The sequence below is a fragment of the Esox lucius genome, chromosome 3, assembly GCF_011004845.1.
Source record: "Esox lucius isolate fEsoLuc1 chromosome 3, fEsoLuc1.pri, whole genome shotgun sequence".
Taxonomy (NCBI): domain Eukaryota; kingdom Metazoa; phylum Chordata; class Actinopteri; order Esociformes; family Esocidae; genus Esox; species Esox lucius.
In genome coordinates, this window is record NC_047571.1 from 24,058,437 (window position 1) to 24,077,644 (window position 19,208).

At 39.6% G+C, this 19,208-nt stretch overlaps 2 protein-coding genes across 5 annotated transcripts; one reads left to right on the forward strand and one right to left on the reverse strand.

Annotated features, from left to right (window-relative positions):
- Positions 1-775: 775 nt before the first annotated feature.
- On the reverse strand, positions 776-2,977 carry LOC105022442 (C-C motif chemokine 21). Its single transcript, NM_001311038.1, is given in 5 exon segments — positions 776-1,284; positions 1,363-1,459; positions 1,640-1,757; positions 2,330-2,451; positions 2,914-2,977. Coding segments are annotated over 4 exon segments (309 nt in total). The 5' UTR covers positions 2,391-2,451; positions 2,914-2,977; the 3' UTR covers positions 776-1,251.
- Positions 2,978-8,840: 5,863 nt separating this feature from the next.
- Positions 8,841-17,521, forward strand: ranbp3b (RAN binding protein 3b). 4 transcript variants are annotated; one of them, XM_010890830.4, is made up of 16 exons: positions 8,841-8,917; positions 11,940-11,995; positions 12,109-12,145; positions 12,323-12,412; positions 12,550-12,627; positions 12,847-12,912; positions 13,228-13,424; positions 13,607-13,699; positions 13,943-14,034; positions 14,407-14,482; positions 15,271-15,364; positions 15,449-15,573; positions 15,717-15,837; positions 16,157-16,299; positions 16,672-16,849; positions 17,047-17,521. In XM_010890830.4, the coding sequence occupies exons 1-16, from the start codon at positions 8,896-8,898 to the stop codon at positions 17,088-17,090; spliced, it is 1,512 nt and encodes a 503-aa protein (XP_010889132.1). In that variant the 5' UTR covers positions 8,841-8,895; the 3' UTR covers positions 17,091-17,521. The 4 variants fall into 4 exon arrangements, with proteins under 4 accessions (XP_010889132.1, XP_010889153.1, XP_019896601.1 ...); XM_010890851.4 differs by having other exon boundaries at positions 13,240-13,424; XM_020041042.2 differs by lacking the exon at positions 8,841-8,917 and adding an exon at positions 10,899-11,001.
- The last annotated feature ends 1,687 nt before the right edge of the window (positions 17,522-19,208 follow it).

Here is a 19,208-nt window from a genome sequence, read left to right on the forward strand (position 1 = left end):
ATTTTGAACCCCTTGTTAAGTGCTTTTAGATACCCAAATGCATCCTAACATTGCTGGAGCATTCAAACACAACAACTGACAAGAAATCTTGTGTTTTAAAAATATTTAAGTGTAGCAATTCCAATGAAATTCCAATTATTTAATTACCACAGAAGTTGTCAAAGTTTAGACTATAAATCATTTGTATTTCTTAAATGGTTGGTTTTACATTGGCTTTCAAAGGTTTTCATGCCCAAATAATACAATTTAAAAAACAAAAGTATAAATAATCTTTGATGCTGCCTTTTAAATGCACTGAAGCCCAAACAGTGTTTTCACAACGCTCTCTTGAAAACACCAATATTCAAATTGAAGAACCACTTTGGTGATTCAGATTATTTCTATTCCATTCTGAAAAATCTTTGCTATACATCAAAACATTGTGGTTTACATGCAGAATGCCTCCAAACACCAGATCTCAGGTTGCCTTTCATGGTTTCACTACACAGTCATGGTGGTTTGAGTTCAAACCACCAAAAGGTTCATAAGGCTCTGGTCAAAAGTAATGCACTATATAGCAACTAAAGTGCCATTAGTGACCAAAAAGGATAACCTCGAACTTGCATTATATTCTCCTTGATCCCTGTGAAGGTCTAAAGGTTTAAAGTGGCAGAGTCATAAATAGACAAATACTGTATCTAACTCTTGTTACTAAAGATATCATACAAACACACTCTGTGCAAATAATAAAGATTGTGTAATTACTCATAAACAATCCACACGACAAAGAGAAATTCAGGATTTTTTAGTATTTATTTTGTAGAAGGAACAAGTATAAAAAGTATGAAAAGTAAAGTATGAAATTTGAAGTAAAAACATTGAAAATACAAATAAAAACAGGTTTCATTTAAACATTGTAGGCACGTACCACGTTTGGGTAGGGACCTGCTTTATATGTTTTATATAAACTTAATGCTAAAATCAAATCCAAAAAGTTTATAAAAATACAAACATGCACATCTCTCTCTCATACACCTCCCTACACACACATTTATTCTACGGGCTTGTTATACTGTGAAAACATTGTGAATGGCTGGACTGCAGGCATCAGCAGGCAATGCAGAAATATACTGTAAGTATGCATCATAACAGGATGGTCTCTGTTAAAGCATCAAATGTCTTTAAGCGGTAGAGAAAAAATAAAAAAAAAATAAAATGCAAGATGTCATTAAAAGGCACTTGTGACAATGATGACAAGGTCTCCAAGATCTTCTAGCCTCTCTGCTTCTTTGGCGTCTTTGGCTTCTGCACAGACAGTTCAAAAACATTGGTTTCAGTGATTCAATCAATGGATGAATCCAGTTTTGATGGTAGAATTCTCACCTTTCCATCCATCTTGGACTGAACATTTTCCATCAATTCCTTCACCCACTTCGCATTGGGGTGGACACAGAACCTCCTGCCTTTCTTCATGGTGAGGCTGAGATTGGAAGGAATTATGAGAAAAAGTTTAGACTGAACCCTAATCATTAAGTTATTTAATCACGGGCTATGCAGTGGTTGGATGTCTCTGACATTAAATGTCAATCTCTCTTAATCTGTTTACATTCGGCATGGCACGGTCACTGCTCCCATGTTGCCTTGTTTTGTCAGAACTTACACTACAGCAGGGATATTGCAGCCGCCGTCTGTCTGCTGCATCCTGTAGCTCATCACCATCCTCTTAGTGTACTTGTTCATTTCATGCACAAACTTCAGACAACAGTCCTCGTATGTTCCTGAGGCAACAGATATTATGACAGCTAAACATCTGTGTCGGTGATGAGACAGGTACATTTTAATCAGCGTGCTCTATTTGAAGGTGTACTTTCTCATATTTGCCATAACTGATGGTTTTCGTTAAATTAACAAAGAAAAAAACACTTAACTGTGTAGTGGTTGATTGTACCATCTAAAACACATTTTAAAATTGAAAAAATATCAAAAAATATAGTTTTTACAGCTGGTTGACCAAAATGAAAGTAAAACCTGCTAGCAAATGCTCTAGAAGAAGGACCTGTTTTAAATGCAATACTTTCTTTTGCTGTAATTCGGCTAACTTCCACAAGGTGGGAGCAAATTAGGAAAATATCCCTTAACGCAACATTTATTGCAATGTTGATTCAATCATTTAAGGACTAGATAACAACTTAATAGAACACCAGGCACGGCTGAATTTATGGGAACTGATGCCAGCCAGCAGTATGAAAGACTTTACGATATTTATGTTCGCCTTTACTCTTCTTGGTGAAAGGCTGTGTGCAGATCATAGAGTGATGACAGAACCAGGTTTATCACATTCACACTGTACCTTGTGCCAGGGTAAGGTATAAACCGGCTAGCGTCAGGAGGAACAGGAAGCTTAACCGCATTGCAGAGTCTGTTCCTGGGACTTTATGGCGAGAACCTGCGGCTGAAGAGTTGAATCAAACCCTGCAGGAAAAACCATAATCGTTATCACTGCCAGTGCTTCCAACAGATACCTACGTCTCACTGCCACACTATCAGCTTTTAAGTGTTGAACTTAGAACTTTGAACAAACTTTAAATGTAGCAAAACTCTCCCTGTGCTGGGGACCTTCATCTTTCATGTATTCATGATTTGCATTGATAATATACAATTTATTCAGTATTGGTACACTTTCTAGTTTGATTATTTTCTTTATAATTTTCAAACTGAGCCGATGGAAACTAAGCCAGATATGCACCTTTTGAAGTCCAGGTATATAGAGGAAGCACCAATTTAATAACACAAAAAATGTAAATGTCAAAATCAATGGAAATTTCACAGACAACACTTTAAATACGCGTGCAAAATACCACGTTGATAGTGATACAGTTAAGCTGTCAAATATGAAAACTTTCATCGATAACCACAGCCGGCAGGCTTACTCACACGATTATGTCTTTTGTCTTGTGGTTTCCTTGATTATGCAGGTAGTTTAGGGAATGTGGAAGTCAGTCCCACACTGACAGAGCTTCGGTTATATTGCTGCACCTGAGCCACACCCCTTTCACCCCTTTCACACCTAAAACACTTTTACTGACATTTATTTTATGTTAAAATGTAATAGGATCCTGGAGTCCAAACAGAAATCACCACACAGCTCAATAGAAATGAACATACACAACATGTATCGTAAACAACTGGATTAAATACACAATGTGAAATGTGTTACACATACTGGTGTATGTATGTATGTCTCTTCACAATTCTTGTTGTGCAGTAAGTGTTTGTTGAATCTGTTATTTTTTATCTGATTTTCATCACTAGCCTGAGTAACTTGAGAGGACAGAGAGTTTCATATGGTCATGTTTCTATTCAGTACTGTATTTCCTAACCGTCTGGACTCTGGACTGTAAAGTGAACTCTGGTGTGTTATTGATGGGTGTCTGAGCAACTATGTGAACAAATAGCTTGGTACCTTCTACACATCAACATCTATCATGAAGACCAATATCGATACAGTTCATCTTTTGATTTTGGTAACAATGATAAACACTCAGGGCATTTTGGTCAAATTCTTGTCAAAGAATTTAGGGGATCTTGCAAAATCTGGACACTCTCCTCCCAAATCATTGTTATACTTCCGGTTTGCCAAGTATATTTGTCTTTTAACAGGGCCAACTTTAAGGCATTGCCAAATCAATCCTGAAGGACTGTTCATGATTGATTGGGGTTATACCTCAACGTTGGCCCTATTCAAAGACAAGTATACGATGCAAAATGAACGTATAACCATCTCGTTCTAGTTTTGATGTGCGTGTGTCACGATAGGCCTCCGGAAATAGTATGCAAGTGCACGAATACCTTTATTCAAAAAAGGGTAAGCAAAACTGAAGTGTACCAAGACTAGAAAACTGGAACAAAAACAAAGGCAAGTACAAGACTCTGGAAATTGGGTCAAATCTGGGTAAGAAGTCTTCCACAAACAAACAACATTAAGACCTGACTGTGAGTGCTAGGTGACGGACGCCATGAGTAGGGTGGCTGATAGCATAATTGGGTGCAGTTGCAGTTAATAATACAGTGAACATGGTAACATAGAAATAGGGTGACTAGAAGGTGTGGGATGGTGTGGACAGGGAACCCATGCTTCCCTGTGTGGACATGCAAGCGTGATGTGCAAATTGACATTTTGGCATTATAGCTATATGTTTTTATATTAACGAATAGCTAAAGTGAATAGGCGTTAAATTATGAGGCTCATCTATCAGTACTTATTTTTGACACTTTGTGTACATGGTTCTTGCATATTGTTATTCATTTTTGCAAAATCCAAGTGTTTAGAAAAGGATGACGTTTTGGGTAAGATCTTCAGTCTCGTGTGGCAATTCAAAGAAAATAAATCTGTTGCAACATGCCTGGCTTGGCTAATCTGGCCCTTGATTAATAGTTTAAGGCAAGTTGTGTCAGAAAATACTTTCCAGGGGAACATGCACATGAATGCAACTGAAAAAGAAGTATGTCCTTCATATTCACCAGAGAGTATTTCTGTCAGTAAAATGTATCTTGGAGGCTCTTCTCTCGTATATTCTCTATTACAAAAATTAAAGCTGTAGTGGAGATGGCCATTGTTGATTTGTTTTCTTTAAGTAGTCCACACTTCCACTAATCTCATCCCTAGTTCCCCCTGTTACTTGAAGTTGAACAGAGAGGAGCAGCTGTTGGATTAGACTAAGCACATGTTTCAGTGTAATACTTCCATTATCAAGCCATAAAAACCTAATAAACTTATCCTCCATTGTTAAACTGTGACTTTGACCTCCTATCTTCCTTTGCACAGAGACAGGAAAGCACAGAAATACCAACATCTACACATATTTAATCATAATTTCTCTCTATAAACTCAACCTATGTCAATTTTCATACTGAGTAATTAATTACAAACATGTACATTATCCTCAAAATACACATCAATATAAAGTGCTTTGTGCTCATAAACCATTTACCTCTTCCCTATCAAGTTCTGACAGCTGAAAAATGCTCTCATACATTAAGCAGAGCAATTCCTGAATCACAAATGGCATCCTATTCCCTTTAAAGTGCACTGCATTTGACCAAAGGAGAGAAAATGTGCATCTGGGAAGCACACTAAGTAAGTCTAACTAACATTAAAGACCTTCTGTCATTGAAAGAGGTCTTCTTCTCCGTTTGGCCGGTCGGCTCATCTTTCCTTCTAAAAGCTGTGTCTATGGTATTTTAGCTCTTAAAAACACCGATATTGATGGAAAAGGGTCAGCTCTGAGTAGACAGGACGCCTAATAGCGTTGTTTAGTGTTGATACTTTGTCACTTTCACAATCACGTTGAGTCTCAAACAGCACCCTAGTCCCTATGAAGTGCATTGCTTTTCTCAAAAGTGTCCCAGGATTGGGGTTATGTTTGGGACGCGACCAACCTATCCAATCATGACCCAGTGAGCAGAGTCATCTGGTCTTCGCGTTCTCTTTCGCATGCCCTCTGGGAATAATTCTTGTCAGTGGTTTTGGGTGTTTTGCTTCTGCTTGTCATGTAACCAATGCATTCTTACTCTGTTAAAATGCTTTTCTTGACAGAATCTGTAAGCAGGTTGCAGAAATGCATAGACTGTAATCACTGGAACAATGTTCCACAAAACACAGTCTTCTACAGCGGTGTTTGATGAGTTGTGAGAATACATATAAAGGTTTCTGAGACCATTCATCCATGAAGAGTCCTTCGTCTTTGCTTGTGGAATCTCCTCTTCAGCTCACCCCACAGGTTTTCAATGGGGTTTAAGTCAGGGGACTGGGATGGCGATTCCAAAGGCTTGATTTCATGGTCAGAGATGCATTTATGTGTGTATCTGGATGAATGCTTTTGTATCCTTTCATTTTACACAGATTTGTCTCAAGAAAAAAGGGGGGAGATTTAGTGGGGTTGAGGTGGGGATTAGACTACCAAACCATGGGATTTGCACCTCTTTGAATATTTTTGAGAGAATTAGTGAATGAGAATGAGATGAGATGAGGATGAGAATTAATATTTTTGCTTTTTAAATGCTACAGTTTGCTTATTTAATAATCTGTCATCAGGGATTCAAATATAATCTAGGCACAAATAAAAAAGGTTGTCTTGAGCCATTCCCTTTCCTGATGCTTGTTTCATAGTTACTGACCCTGACAGATCAATGCCACTGCACATTTCCAATGGCATAGTAATAGATACCATTACGACTTCAACTAGATGATGGGCCACTGCCAAGAGGACCTGGACTGCATAACAAATAGAAACATATGTTCCGCGGTCACAGGTCTGTTACAGTCCACTACATTAGGAATGGGGGGCCATTTGGGACAAACTGCTGCACTCAGGTTCATTGAAAAACATGTGCTTTATAGTTCTTCCAAAGATAACGTGATTTGTTTTCTTAGTCCTGTGTAGTTGGTGTCATGTTGCATGCATTTGAGGAGATACAGTTACTCATAAGCCATTAATCACTGTTGCTTATAGACGCCTCCACTTGGCACAGACGTAACCCTCAGTATTGGTTTTCGTAATGTCCTTTGAAGAATGGGTCAGTTACTTTTCTTGACATCAGCGAAGCATCAAGTGTGTCCTGAATTTACAAGAATTTCTTGATTGAGATCCCAAAGACATTGCAAAACAAGGTGAAATATGGAAAAGGGGATTCACTATTCTAGCATTAGCCAACCATTTATAAATAACAAGTAATATTAATTGGAAGAAAAAACATGCCTATACTGTACTGAGATACAGTGACTACACTTGACTGTACTGAAATACATTGATTATACTTGACTGTACTGAAATACAGTGACTATACTTGACTATACTGAAATACAGTGCCAGTCCTACATCATATTACAATTTCAACAAACAAATAAATAGTCATAACAAGATAGGTTGGAACACTAAAACCAATGTATTATAGGTCTGACAAGCCATGTATTGTATCATGTGTCATGCCTGTGCCAGTCATATCTAAGCCAGTTTCTTTCAAACTTGGAATTTCATGGCTACCTGAGGTATAATAGTGTTTGTTTTATACAGATTATGCACATATAAACAATATATTAAACCTCCAGACAAAAAATGTAGGTTTAAACAAATATCTAGTTATCACAAAACATAACAAAGTTATCACAAAATATCATAAAAGTTTCCAACTGCATATTTAAAGAAGGTATGGGTGTTTTGTTAAGTGCCTCAGAAACATCTTTGAACAGAGTATCTCTCCTTAATTATAAAACATAATAGGATGAGTTATGTTTTCTAACACATTTTCAAAATTGTATTAAAGACCAAATTTCACATTGCATGTCATTGTAAGCTACCCCATCTAGTGGTGAATCTGTTCTGCATCTCTATCTGAAGCTAGAGCCTAGTTCCAAAAATAAGTTTCAGTAAATTATATAATGGCCTTATTACACGAGCAGAAAATATTTGTATGCAAATCTTAATCAATATTTCTGTCTTTTGTATCAGCTCTCAATGAGATAATTTTTTCCCATCAATGTGAAAATATGATTTGCCCTTACTCTGTCTCATTCTGCAGTGGTAGTCAGGGCCTTACTAATGACTGGCTCAAAGAGTATGTGCTTTGAGACCCCAACATACAGGTAGGAACCAAAACACAAAGGGCCAAATTAACATTTACATATAAAAATTGGCATAAGTCATTGCAAGATTTTTCTTTAAACCTAACTAAAATATTTTCAGTTTGGCACCAAACCCCTCAGATTACTGGCAAGACAACTGTTTAAAATTGTGAGCCATCATACAATCCACAAAATCAAGTCTGTTACCATCTCCTAAGGACATTAAATTATGTCTGTTTTATGAATCGCTGCATTCATTTAAAGCAGTTATTAATCCTTTAAACATGCATAACTGATTATTACTGTTGGGGGCAGCATGAAAACAGATATGTATGTGTTCACTACTATAAGTTCCTTATAGTAGTGACAGCCACAGCTAGGCAGCCACAGCTAGGCTTAATAATAAAACTTTTAAAATGTAAAAATGTAAAATTGGAGCACATCATGGAATACATTTATATGATTATATGATACATGATAAACTCTAGACGTACTCAAACTCATATAATTGAAGATGTTACAATACCCCGAGGCTAAGTCCTATAGCATAATCCCTAGCACCTCTCATGTGTGACGTGCCAAGCTTTTGAGGACACAGTGACTCACAGCTCTTTCAAACCCTTACCAGTGATCTTTGGGATCCTCGCTTGGATAGACCCCAGCCTCCTCCAGCTGATTAATTTAAGAGTTGCATAGGCTCTGGGAAGACTGAACACACCCCAAAAATAATTAGCTATACTCTCATTTCAGTAATATATACTATGTAGCTATATAAATGTATCTTATAAGTAAATTGGGACAGAATTTCCCTTAACTAAATGATGGCTCAGCGAATAGGTGAATACCATACATTTTGAAATTATTCTGTATATTCTGAGTGAGCAGTTACCTGTATTTGAAAATATCTGGCCACTTTTCTCTCACATACTTGGGGCTATTTGACACTGAAATGTTTGAATGCAGTTGCTCTACATACTGTACCTTAGAAACCTTTCACTTCAACCATTATTTGGACAAGTTATTTTTAGATTATTGTGATCATGCATGGCATGGCATGATGTCTCATAACTGAACCGCTGTGTTCAAGGCTCATAGACTCTTCAATAAAATGTAATAAAGTCTAATCAATACAATCATAACTGTATTAAAGGTTAATTTAGAAAATATTGGATAGTTCTGTTGTTCTAATTAGAAGTGGAATTCTATGCATAGTGACTGATTAGATCCTCTGTGAGCTTTGTTTCGGCCCAGATGTATTTTGCGCGGTGGGTTGTGGGTGTGAGCATAGAAGTAAAATGGCGGATTTGGCAAACGAAGGTGAGCAGTGGTCGTGTCAGGAAACAATACAAAAACTGTTGAATTCTCTGCATCGCCTTTGGGGTGTATTTGCATTATTTTGTAAACAAATATAGGGATTGGTAGCATTTTAAATAGAATACTGAATCGACATTTAGTTTCACTCCTGCTGCATACGGAAGAAAACAGCGGTAGCTTTCACTAGCTAGCGAGACAGCCACAGCTAGGTAGCATTGACTATTTAGGCGGGGATGGGAAGCTGGGTAACGTTGGCTAGCTAGCTAATATCTATTTTTTTATTTTACATTTGGCCAAGTTGCTATATTTACTTTTCAACTAATGCTCGTAAACGTTTGTTTACTAGCCTGCTAATTAAATATAGGGTGTGTTAATTTGACAGTCACAGCTAGCGTGAACCAGATATTTTATGCGGAGGTACGTTAACTTACACATTACTACGTACAGTTCAGTAAGTAGCCGGTGAAATTTCTCACTTCATGTGGCTACTAGCTACTGTATGGGATGTTAGAGGACGCAGGCTAGCTAGCTCGTTTGCCGTTAGTAAGCTATACGTTATTGCTAACTACGATGTGGTTTACTAGTTAGATACGTTAGCGACCTTGCTCGAAAGTTACAATACATATCTTGAAAATACGTTTATATCACTACTAATTCTCAAGTCAAAGCCAGTTAGCTAACTGGTCAAAAAAAACGAAACTTTCTAGGAAGGTAAGCCAGTTAGCTTGTTAAATTTTCATTGCCAGCGTAGCTAATTGCAGGACTAGCATGTCGACACTACTATGTTTACGCAAAAGCTAGTTATTTAACTGCAAGTCCGCTAATCAGATTTGTACTACCTAGGTTACTTCCTAGTCATCACGTGTTAGTTATTGTGACCGTATATATTACTTCGCCAAAACATCCAGATTATGTTGTTTGCTAACTTGAGAGGTTTGGATGAAACGTTATATGGATTGGAATCTAGGTTGCCCACCAAAGTATGGCAGCAGTGGTTTGAGCTAAAAAAAAAAACGTGCGTTTGAGCTAGATCATGTGCTTATGTTTATTTACAATGCAGGACAGTCCATTCCATGACCCTGTCCCGTCGAGGCGCAACTTGTGCTTGTCCCCTGAACGTCATCTAGACTGAGTTTTGAATCTAAAATTGCATTCCTTTTGTCAATGTGGTGTCCAACATGTAGGCCTAGCTGTGTAGACTGTCCTATTTTTTGTATAATCAGACAGGTTCGTCCTCTAAATTGTAGGCTTACCTTTTCTGAACAGAAGCTTCTGCATTCAGTGTTGGTCAAACCTTTTTTTAATGTACTTTACTTGCTGAGTTTGTTTTCATGTAGGATGTAATCAGAGACAGAATATCCACAGGGAAGTGTTAACCTGTCGTTAAGTATGCTGGTCTGTGTATTGTTCTGTTTTAAAAACCAAGGCAGAGCATAACCAAACCACAGATGGAACACTCTGGCAGTAAGACTGGAAACACTTCCAACTTATTAACCACTTAAGTTGATAAACTTGCTAATTAACGCAAATAGCCAAATAGCAAATCATGGAATAGCAACTCAGTATATAAAGCATGCAAACCAGGTCAAGAGGTTTAGTTGATTGACCAAACATTAGAATGGGGAAGAAGTCTTAAGTGCCTTTGACTGTGGTAGGATTGTCAGACTTGGTGGTTCCAGCCCATCAAGCAGTTGGCCTGTGATTTTTACACTCTACAGTCTCTAGCATCAGAAGAGAGTACAAACTAGAAAATGTATCCACAATACAGACTGGCACGTCAAAAAGTCGGTTGACATGTACTGTTTTGTGGGCACCAAATCACCACTTTCGACCAGACCAATTGCATGGACAACCAATAAAGTTATGTTGAAATGTCATTTGAAGGGCTCCCGAGTAGTTCTGCTGTGAAGCCCCTGCCTTGCGACTCCGTTGCGTCAATGTGACGAGGACTCTCATTTTCTCTGAGGCCTTCTGACAGTTCCCAAGGGTCTCACCGAGGATGGTGCAAATTGGTTCAGCATTGTCCGGGTTGGATGGAATGTCGGACAGGGTCGCCTTGCCTGGTCATACTCTACCAATTCATATTGGTGGGTTGGGCGCATGCAAGCGGAATGTGGTGGTTGGCTGCTGAATGTTCTGTGTGTTTGGACTCTGGCGAATCCCGACTGATCCACCTAGCATGTGAAAGGGACTGGCTTGGCTAGATGTGCATAAGAGTACACCTTCTCTGTCTTTGACTGTCTTGTGCCTGCTAGAAGGTGCTGTGATATAACAAAGCCTGAGTTGGAAATTGGGATGGATGGAGTAGGCCTTTCCTGATAATATTCTGAGGAGACTTTTTCTTTCACGGGGCTGCCTTTCTACTAACATTTGGAAACCGTTTAAATTTAGTACTTTTCTGTTATCCTTCTTGTTTGACACTGACAGTCCTTTTTAAAATGCCTCATTTAATTTAGGTATTATTATTTATTTTTATTTAAATGTGTTAAGGCTATGTTTTTTTTATTGATAAAACATGTTCTGAACTGATGGTGTTGTTTCTTCAACCACTCTTGGAATAAAGGATTTTGTAATTTGTCTATTCTCAATCCTTCTATTCAGAGGTGTCTGAATGGGGAGTGGTGGTCTTCTGCATGATAGGCCAGTTAGCAGATGGTTGGAGAAAAAAACAAACACACTGAATCCGTGTGGTTAGTTCTTTTTGGCAGAACCACTTTTGGTTTAGCAGATTATTCCTGAATTCTCTCAACTGGCACCTTGCGCATCTTTTTAGAATCCAAAACCCATGCCTTCATTTAGATTTATTTACATTAAGGTCTTTTAGCAGTGTGCAAAAAAATATCTGAACTCAACACTGCTGCTGTTTGCACAAACTGTTTTTTGCTATCAGTGTGACACAACAAATGTGTTATTGTTGAATGAATAATTTGAGCCACAGGCTTTGTTCTCTGTTGATATTAGTCCCACAGTACTCTGCATAAGTGTTCTGTATGGTAAAGCATGCTTTCCCTTCTTTATTAATCAGAGAAGGCTGCCATAGCACCACCAGTGTTCGTGTTCCAGAAGGATAAAGCGCAGAAGGTAAGACGGACAGTATTCCATTCCGTTCAAAGTCACCATAAACTCAATCATTTCACTGTATTGTTCCCAGATTGAGAAAACAACAGTTGATTTAGTGCTACTCTCGGTTACAGCGGTCAGCAGATGGATCGAGTGCGGAAGATGGAGAAGGTGTGCCTACATCTGTTCTGACTCAGACTATTTCAGTCAGGATTTCCATCTAATCTTACAATGCATGTTATCCATAATATTTCAATACATTTACCCTGGATCAGCTGCCACAGCACAGTCTGGAGGCCAGCTAGATTGAAATTAAATGCTAAGAAAGGGCTATTTGCATATTTTCAGATTCCGACAAAGATGACGGTGGTGGCTACTGTCCACCAATGAAAAGGGAGAGAACTTCGTCCTTAACACACTTTCCCCCTTCACATGCTGGTAACATTCCCCATTAGAGAACTCATCAGAGCTATCTCCCTAATGTCTGTATTTTATTTCAACAATAATGTTTTTTGTGCTGCATCTAGTCTTTTAAATGTGTATAGCTGCCTCTCTCTCTCTCTCTCTCTCTGCAGTTGGTAGTAAAAACAATGTTTTCATGCCCCCGAAAGTCTGCCAGTCTCCAACTGGGAATTCAGAGGACTCCGAGCCAGGTGAGATGTCTTAGAGTAAAGCCTAATCATCAAGGCTTCATGTAGGAGGTTTCCAGGAGTTGACTGGTATGTAACCTGAGTAGCTAGTGTGTATATCAACTGTAGTCTGGATCTTAGCACTCGTGTTCATTAGATTGTCGAAATATTGTATCAGCGCTACACTGATTATTTATCTTTTGAATGTTTCTAACTGTGGTTCTTATTTTAATTTTTTTCCAGAAGAAAAGCCTGTTGGTTTTCGTTTAAAGCCACCAATTCTCATTCATGGCCTGGCGCCAAGTTCAGGTGGGTATTGATGCCTTGTTCTGACAGTGAGTTTTTTTGGGTTTGATTATGGCTAGGGCTATTTTTTTCCTGGCCACCTGACCAGAAGGAAACAGGTTGTGCCCCATCATAGACCATGACTAGGTCCAAGCATTTCTCCCAATCAGCTCACAGTCTCACAGGTCAACCTAGATGACAGTCCAGCATGGTAATATGGATTTGCATGGTGGTAGTTGTGAATAGCATATGATTATGCATGTTAGTTGGGATATATTAGTGGTACATGGTTTTGCATGGGGTAGTTGTGTAAGGCATTCAGATCCAATCCATTAGCAGATTCTGTTCCAGGCGTCCCCTGTCAGAAACCCAAAGAGCAGCAGCGCAGTGTGCTCCGGCCAGCCCTGCTTCAAGCTCCCCCGGCAAAGACCAACTCGGAGTCCACCAACGGAGTGAAGTCCTCTGACAGGTCAACAGTAGGGTCCACCATCTTCCAGAACAACACTGAGCACTCAGACGGCCTGGCCAAGTCACCGGTGAGAACTGCGCTCTTGTCCTGTGTAATGTACAGGGGGAAAAACTTGCACTAGTGCGAAATGGGTTTTAGTGGACGTTTGTAGTTGTAATAGGTACACATTTTTATTTTTGTTTGTCCTTTTTAATCCATAAAAAACAGCAGATGAATTGGCCCATGATGTCTGACTTGTGTATCTTGTAGAATCATGAACGGGCCGATGGAAGCAGGGGAGAGAACGAATGTCCAGCAGAGGCCTCTTTTGTCTTTGGGCAAAATATCAAAGACCGAGCAAAGGTACATTTTGTTTTCTCTTTGAATTAATATTTTTTGTGGAATGTTAGATAAAAATAATTTATAATGAAAACACATTTATGTATATATTTTTTGCTTTGTTCCAAATATATCTAACTGATCAATTATGAAATTCATTTTCAACAATTTATTATTATCAAGTTGTTGGTTAGTTTCAGTTTTATATTGAAATATTGTAATTTCCTTCTTACAATGGTTTGTCCCTGCGCCTGTCTCTCTATGAAGTTGGAGGAGTATAGTAAAGATGGCAAGTTATTCCCCCTGGATTCTCAGAAGGAAGGAACTAACTATTTCCTACAGTACATTGCCACGCCCAGGTAACATTTGACCACCTTTTCTTTAAATGTATGCTTCATTACAAGTAAGGACGGGATTTGGACAATCTTTTTTGCCAATTGTTTTTTTGTTTTACAAAAATCATGATTTAGGTTTTACCTGCCTTAGTTGAATGTGTTGGACATGCATTCTGGGATTTATGGACATTATAGTTTTTTCGGGTCCTCGAAAAGGGGGAACTTTATGTATGTGTAATTTATGTGATCAAATTTACTATTGCTTGTATTGCTTGGCTGACTGAGGTATGAGAGAGAGATTTAAAAAGAAATCCCAGACTTTAATCGTACAGTTCTCCGAAGTCGTGTCTGTAAGTTGACTAAAATGTTGTAATGTCTTGTTTTTCTAAATTTCAGTTCAAAGAACGCCACGAACAGTGCCGACAAGGAAGCCAAATTTGTCTTTGGACAGAACATGTACGAGAGAGTTCTAGTGAGTAAACTGTCCTTTTTGGTGGTGTTGGTCTTCAGGCCATTACCAGAACATTGGAAGTACCACCCTGTTTCCAAAAAAGTTAAGACGCTGCGTAAAATGTTAATTAAAACAGAATTCAATGATGTGCAAATCATTGAAACTCTGTATTCAATAGAAAGTAGTACAAAGACAAATGTCATATCAAATCTTGAAACTGAGACATGTTATTGTTTCTGGAGAAATGTGCCATTTTAATTTGAAATTGTTGCTATCAACATGTTTCAGAAAAGTTGGGATGGGCATGTTTACCACTGTGTTGCTTCGCCTCTTCCTTTAACAACACTCTGTAACCGTTTGGGGACTGCGGAGTCCAATTGCTGTAGTTTTGAAAGTGAATTGTATTCCCATTCTTGCTTGATATAAGATTTTCAATTGTTGTTCCAAAAATAATAACATCTCTCAGTTTCAACATTTGAGATGTTGTCTTTGTACTATTTTCCATTAAATGATTTGCAGTTGGTTGCATTCTGTTTTTATCTGCAATTTACACTGAGTCCCAACATTTTTGGAAACGGGATTGTAGTTGTGATAGAGCAAACCGAGTTGAACCCAAATGTCTCCTGAGAGAGGCAACGGTCTGGGATGGTTAGGATACAGTACAGTTGATTTAAGCATGGCTCGTTGTGTTTTGATAAGGACAATAAAACTGTAGAAGCACCGTTATTGTGAGTGCACCTATCAGGTTTGAGCTGTAGGAGTGGTCGAGACGATGCATGCACAACTAACAACGTATTGTGTTTTTCCAGAGTCCTCCTAAAGCAGGAGAACCATCAGTGGAGGACTCCAAAGCGGCTCCCCCGGTGTCTGAACCCTTAGCAAAGGAAAACACACCAGAAAAGGGTATGGGAGCTACCACAGCCCAGGGCTTATTCCTGCTGTATCAACTGGTGTCGTTAATTTGGTGTGTGCGTTGTTGTATCCCAGGTAACAGTGTGACAGAGTCCTTGGAAGAATCTGCAGCAGCATACACCAAAGCTACAGCCAAGAAGTGTATCCTAGAGAAAGTAGATGTGAAAACTGGAGAGGAATCAGAGAGTAACGTCTTACAGGTCAGCAGCTGATATGTATAGAGGCGCACACACACACACACACACCTCAAGTTCTGTATTCTCAATGTACCTCGCTTACAGATTTAGATTTTATCGCCTTCTTTCGAATCAGGGTTTTACGTTGTTGTTGTTCCGTTCCTTAGGTCCAGTGCAAGTTGTTTGTGTTTGATAAGACTGCCCAGTCGTGGATCGAGCGGGGTCGAGGTCTGCTCAGGCTTAATGACATGGCATCCACAGAGGACGGATCACTACAGTCACGTCTTGGTAGGTCCACACTGGTCTGGACGTGTACACGTTCAACATGTGAACAGAAGAGTAATACCGCCTCAGGTCACTGTCTGTAGTGTTTTGCTGCTCTTTTGTAATAGATTCATAAAGTACAGTCATGGATTAGGTAGAAAGACACCTTAGGTGAACACCAGACAATAGGCCTTCTGAATGGCCAGGACTGTACCTAATGGTCTGTCGCTGACATCCAATCCCAGTGATGTGGAACCAGAGCAAGTATGTCTGTTTACATTATTTATGTGTATAACAGAGTTCAGAGTGTAATGCCCACGACGGGCTTGGTTGTGCCCCACAGTGATGCGGACACAGGGCAGCCTGAGGTTGATTCTGAACACCAAGCTGTGGCCTCAGATGCAGGTGGACAAGGCCAGCGAGAAGAGTGTCCGCGTCACCGCCATGGACACAGAGGACCAGGGAGTCAAGGTCTTCCTAATATCGGTAAAACGTCAGCCCACCCTATAGCCTGCTTCACATTGTGGTCATATCACAGGTGTCGTGTCTCCTTGGACTTTAATCCATGGGGAGGTGTTACAAAAGCTTTACGCACCTGGGGGCGTAGAACAGAAAAACAGCAGGCTCCAGACCTTGTGGGGGTTAATGTCGAATACTCCTGCGCTAGTGGGAGTACAGGGATGGGGAAGTATGTTAAGCCTGAGCAAGTGAAACACCTGAGTTGTAGAACACTCCTGCTGCCTCGTGTCACCACGGTTCAGTTGAATCTATTAATGAGGACGGTGTGTGTGAGGCCGATGTCTTGTTGTCCCTGTTGTCATTGGTTTTAATAACTGCCCTCTGCCTCGTGATTGACAGGCCAGTTCGAAGGACACTGGTCAGCTGGCTGCAGCACTGCACCATCGTATCCTGGCTTTGAAGAGCAGGGCGGACCAGGAGCCCCAGGAGGCCCCGGCTTCAGACTGCGCCCCGGAAGCAGACTTGCCCCACTCCGAAGGGGACAGCGACGAGGAAGACCAGGTCAACAATGCTCCAGGTCTGGTCGATAACAATAAACAAAGCTCGGTGCGATTTCGGGTTTCTTCCACTGCCTCTTTGGTGCAAGGAAAAACAGCGCACATCTTTTTCCTGTAGCGGGCAGCTAGTTCTCACAGTCATAATTGATGTACTGCTAGTGTTGCTGTTCAGCGTGCCACTGATAGGATTAACAGGGTTGTTTCTCTATCCCAACAGGGAACTCTGAGGGAGAGGAGGCCCAGGCAGTTGGGAGCACATAACGTTTGTCCTACTAAAGGACAGCCTGCCAGGACGCTGCTGCTGTATGGGCGTTTTACTGCAGGCACCCCAAAGGACACCCTACTTTGACCAACATGGGTTCTTCAGACCAGAACTTTTGGATATTTGGAAGAAGATTCTAGCTCCAGGAATAGAAGCCTGTGCTGGAGTGTCTTTCCAACTCAACCCAACTTGTGCAGTTCATTCCCTCCCCCCTCCCCCCCTCTGCATTCAACCAATGTAAAAAAAAAAAAATCTGGAGTTGTTTTTTTTCCTTTTTTTTTTTTATATATATTTTTTTCCCTCGGCTGCAAAAATAAAGACTTCACAGCTTTTTGGTTTGGGACTTGGCTGCTCATCATATTGATGAGTGTGAGGGTGTTTTCCTCTATATTTTAAGGTATGGCACATGTTTAAGACTGCAGTTTCTAACGTGGATTTTTTTACTTACCACCACCATACCCCTGGGACCCAGCCAACCGTCTGCGGCCCCAGAGGAACTCAGTCTGTCACAGTCTGACCTATCTTATGGTCAGTTATTAACTAACCACCAATGGTTAGTCAGCTGACCAGTCATGTGGTCAGTTTGATGTTTCTGCATAATCCCACCATCTCCATCCATGCAGCTCGTGTTGAATAGTTTCTGGACATGTAAATTATTTTGGGTCATTGTCTGTTTTCTAATGGTTAGACCTGGTCAACGTCAATAGGTCTTTAATGATAGTAGTTTCTTAGATTCCATATTGACTTGGAAAATAAAGAATTTAAAACAATACGCTCTGTTGTGGGTTAATGCTCCAAGGATAACCACGGACAAGGCAAAAGAAAAGGTGTGCCCCAATATGTCTTTTCTCTTGATGTGTGGAGTCTCACTACTTCCCACAATTACAGAAACATTGGATGTGTTGGAGACATGGGTTCCTGCTGCTCAAGTTCATTTATTTGAAATCAGTGAAGGGAATCGCACACTGTGAAGAAACATAATTGAGTCATATCCACAGATTAGCCAGGAATATTTCCTATTGATGGAGCTGTTTTGTTGATCATTGACCCTGCTTTTTTTGTTTTGTTTCTCAAGTAAATAACCTGACAACATCTATCTACATGTTGCATGTCATCTTGTGCATTTGTGTTCATACTACATTTTTCTATTGGATATTATATATAAATGTTTTTTATAATTAATTTTCATTTCATATGGAGAAAAAAACTAATTGGAATGAGATTTATTTTGTGAGTGAAAACATTTTGTGAGTGCATTCAACAACTATCTACCCTTGAAGGTCATGTACATTTGAATATATTATCCTATAGCGGAACACAATGTTTCTCAACCCATTTTCTCCCTCTTTGCAAAATAAAATATTTTGGACTGACTTTGTATTTTTCATTTCTTGAAACCTGGACCAAGCACTTAATATTTTTCCCAGATGGAAAATAAGTTGTTAAACTATCTCTGTAGTTTTGGGAGTTATAATACCAAACAGATTTCAGAGCTCCACTCAGTGCAGCAGATGAGGCTTGCTATGCTGGGTTTAGGAGAATGGCATCCATCTTGGCTCGTGCGTCCGAGGATCTCCGCTTTGTGCCCTCAGGATGGAAATCCATCTAGCTTGCATCTCTGCAAAACTACACTGCTCAAAAAAATTAAAGGAACACTTAAATAACACATCGGGTCTTTAGTTGGTGATGCTGCGTATTCGGGTAAACATAAAGTTCACAAACTTCGCACAATGGATCAACATGTTTATTTTGAGTATTTCTCGAATTACGACTTTTAAGGACACAGAAGAAAACGTCTGTACCAACTACCGTGCCATTCTAGGACCTACAGAATGGGATGTCGAGGGAAGCATTTGCATATCAAATGCATATTAGCAAGACAGCTTGATAATGCTGGTCATGACTAATGAACGTAGGAATATTTTATGTTCTCTGTGAAACCAATCTATTCTTTTCTTGAATGACGCACTACCTTACAACATGTGTAAACTTCCACACTCGAGCTTTTTAAAGTTTTTGCATACATTCAAATCACAGTCAACGCAGGACATTGTGTATGATACTCAAACCCGGATTTGTCAGATGGGGATGAGGGTAAAGTTTACATGGGTCCTGGC

Bases quoted from the DNA above. Each gene is read 5' to 3' on its own strand.
- ranbp3b (XM_020041042.2), top strand. From the start codon at position 10,914: ATGGTGCAAATTGGTTCAGCATTGTCCGGGTTGGATGGAATGTCGGAC. The intron at 12,913-13,227 runs GTGGGTATTGAT...ATCCATTAGCAG, and splicing joins TGGCCTGGCGCCAAGTTCAG to ATTCTGTTCCAGGCGTCCCC. The intron at 13,700-13,942 runs GTACATTTTGTT...CTCTCTATGAAG, and splicing joins ATATCAAAGACCGAGCAAAG to TTGGAGGAGTATAGTAAAGA.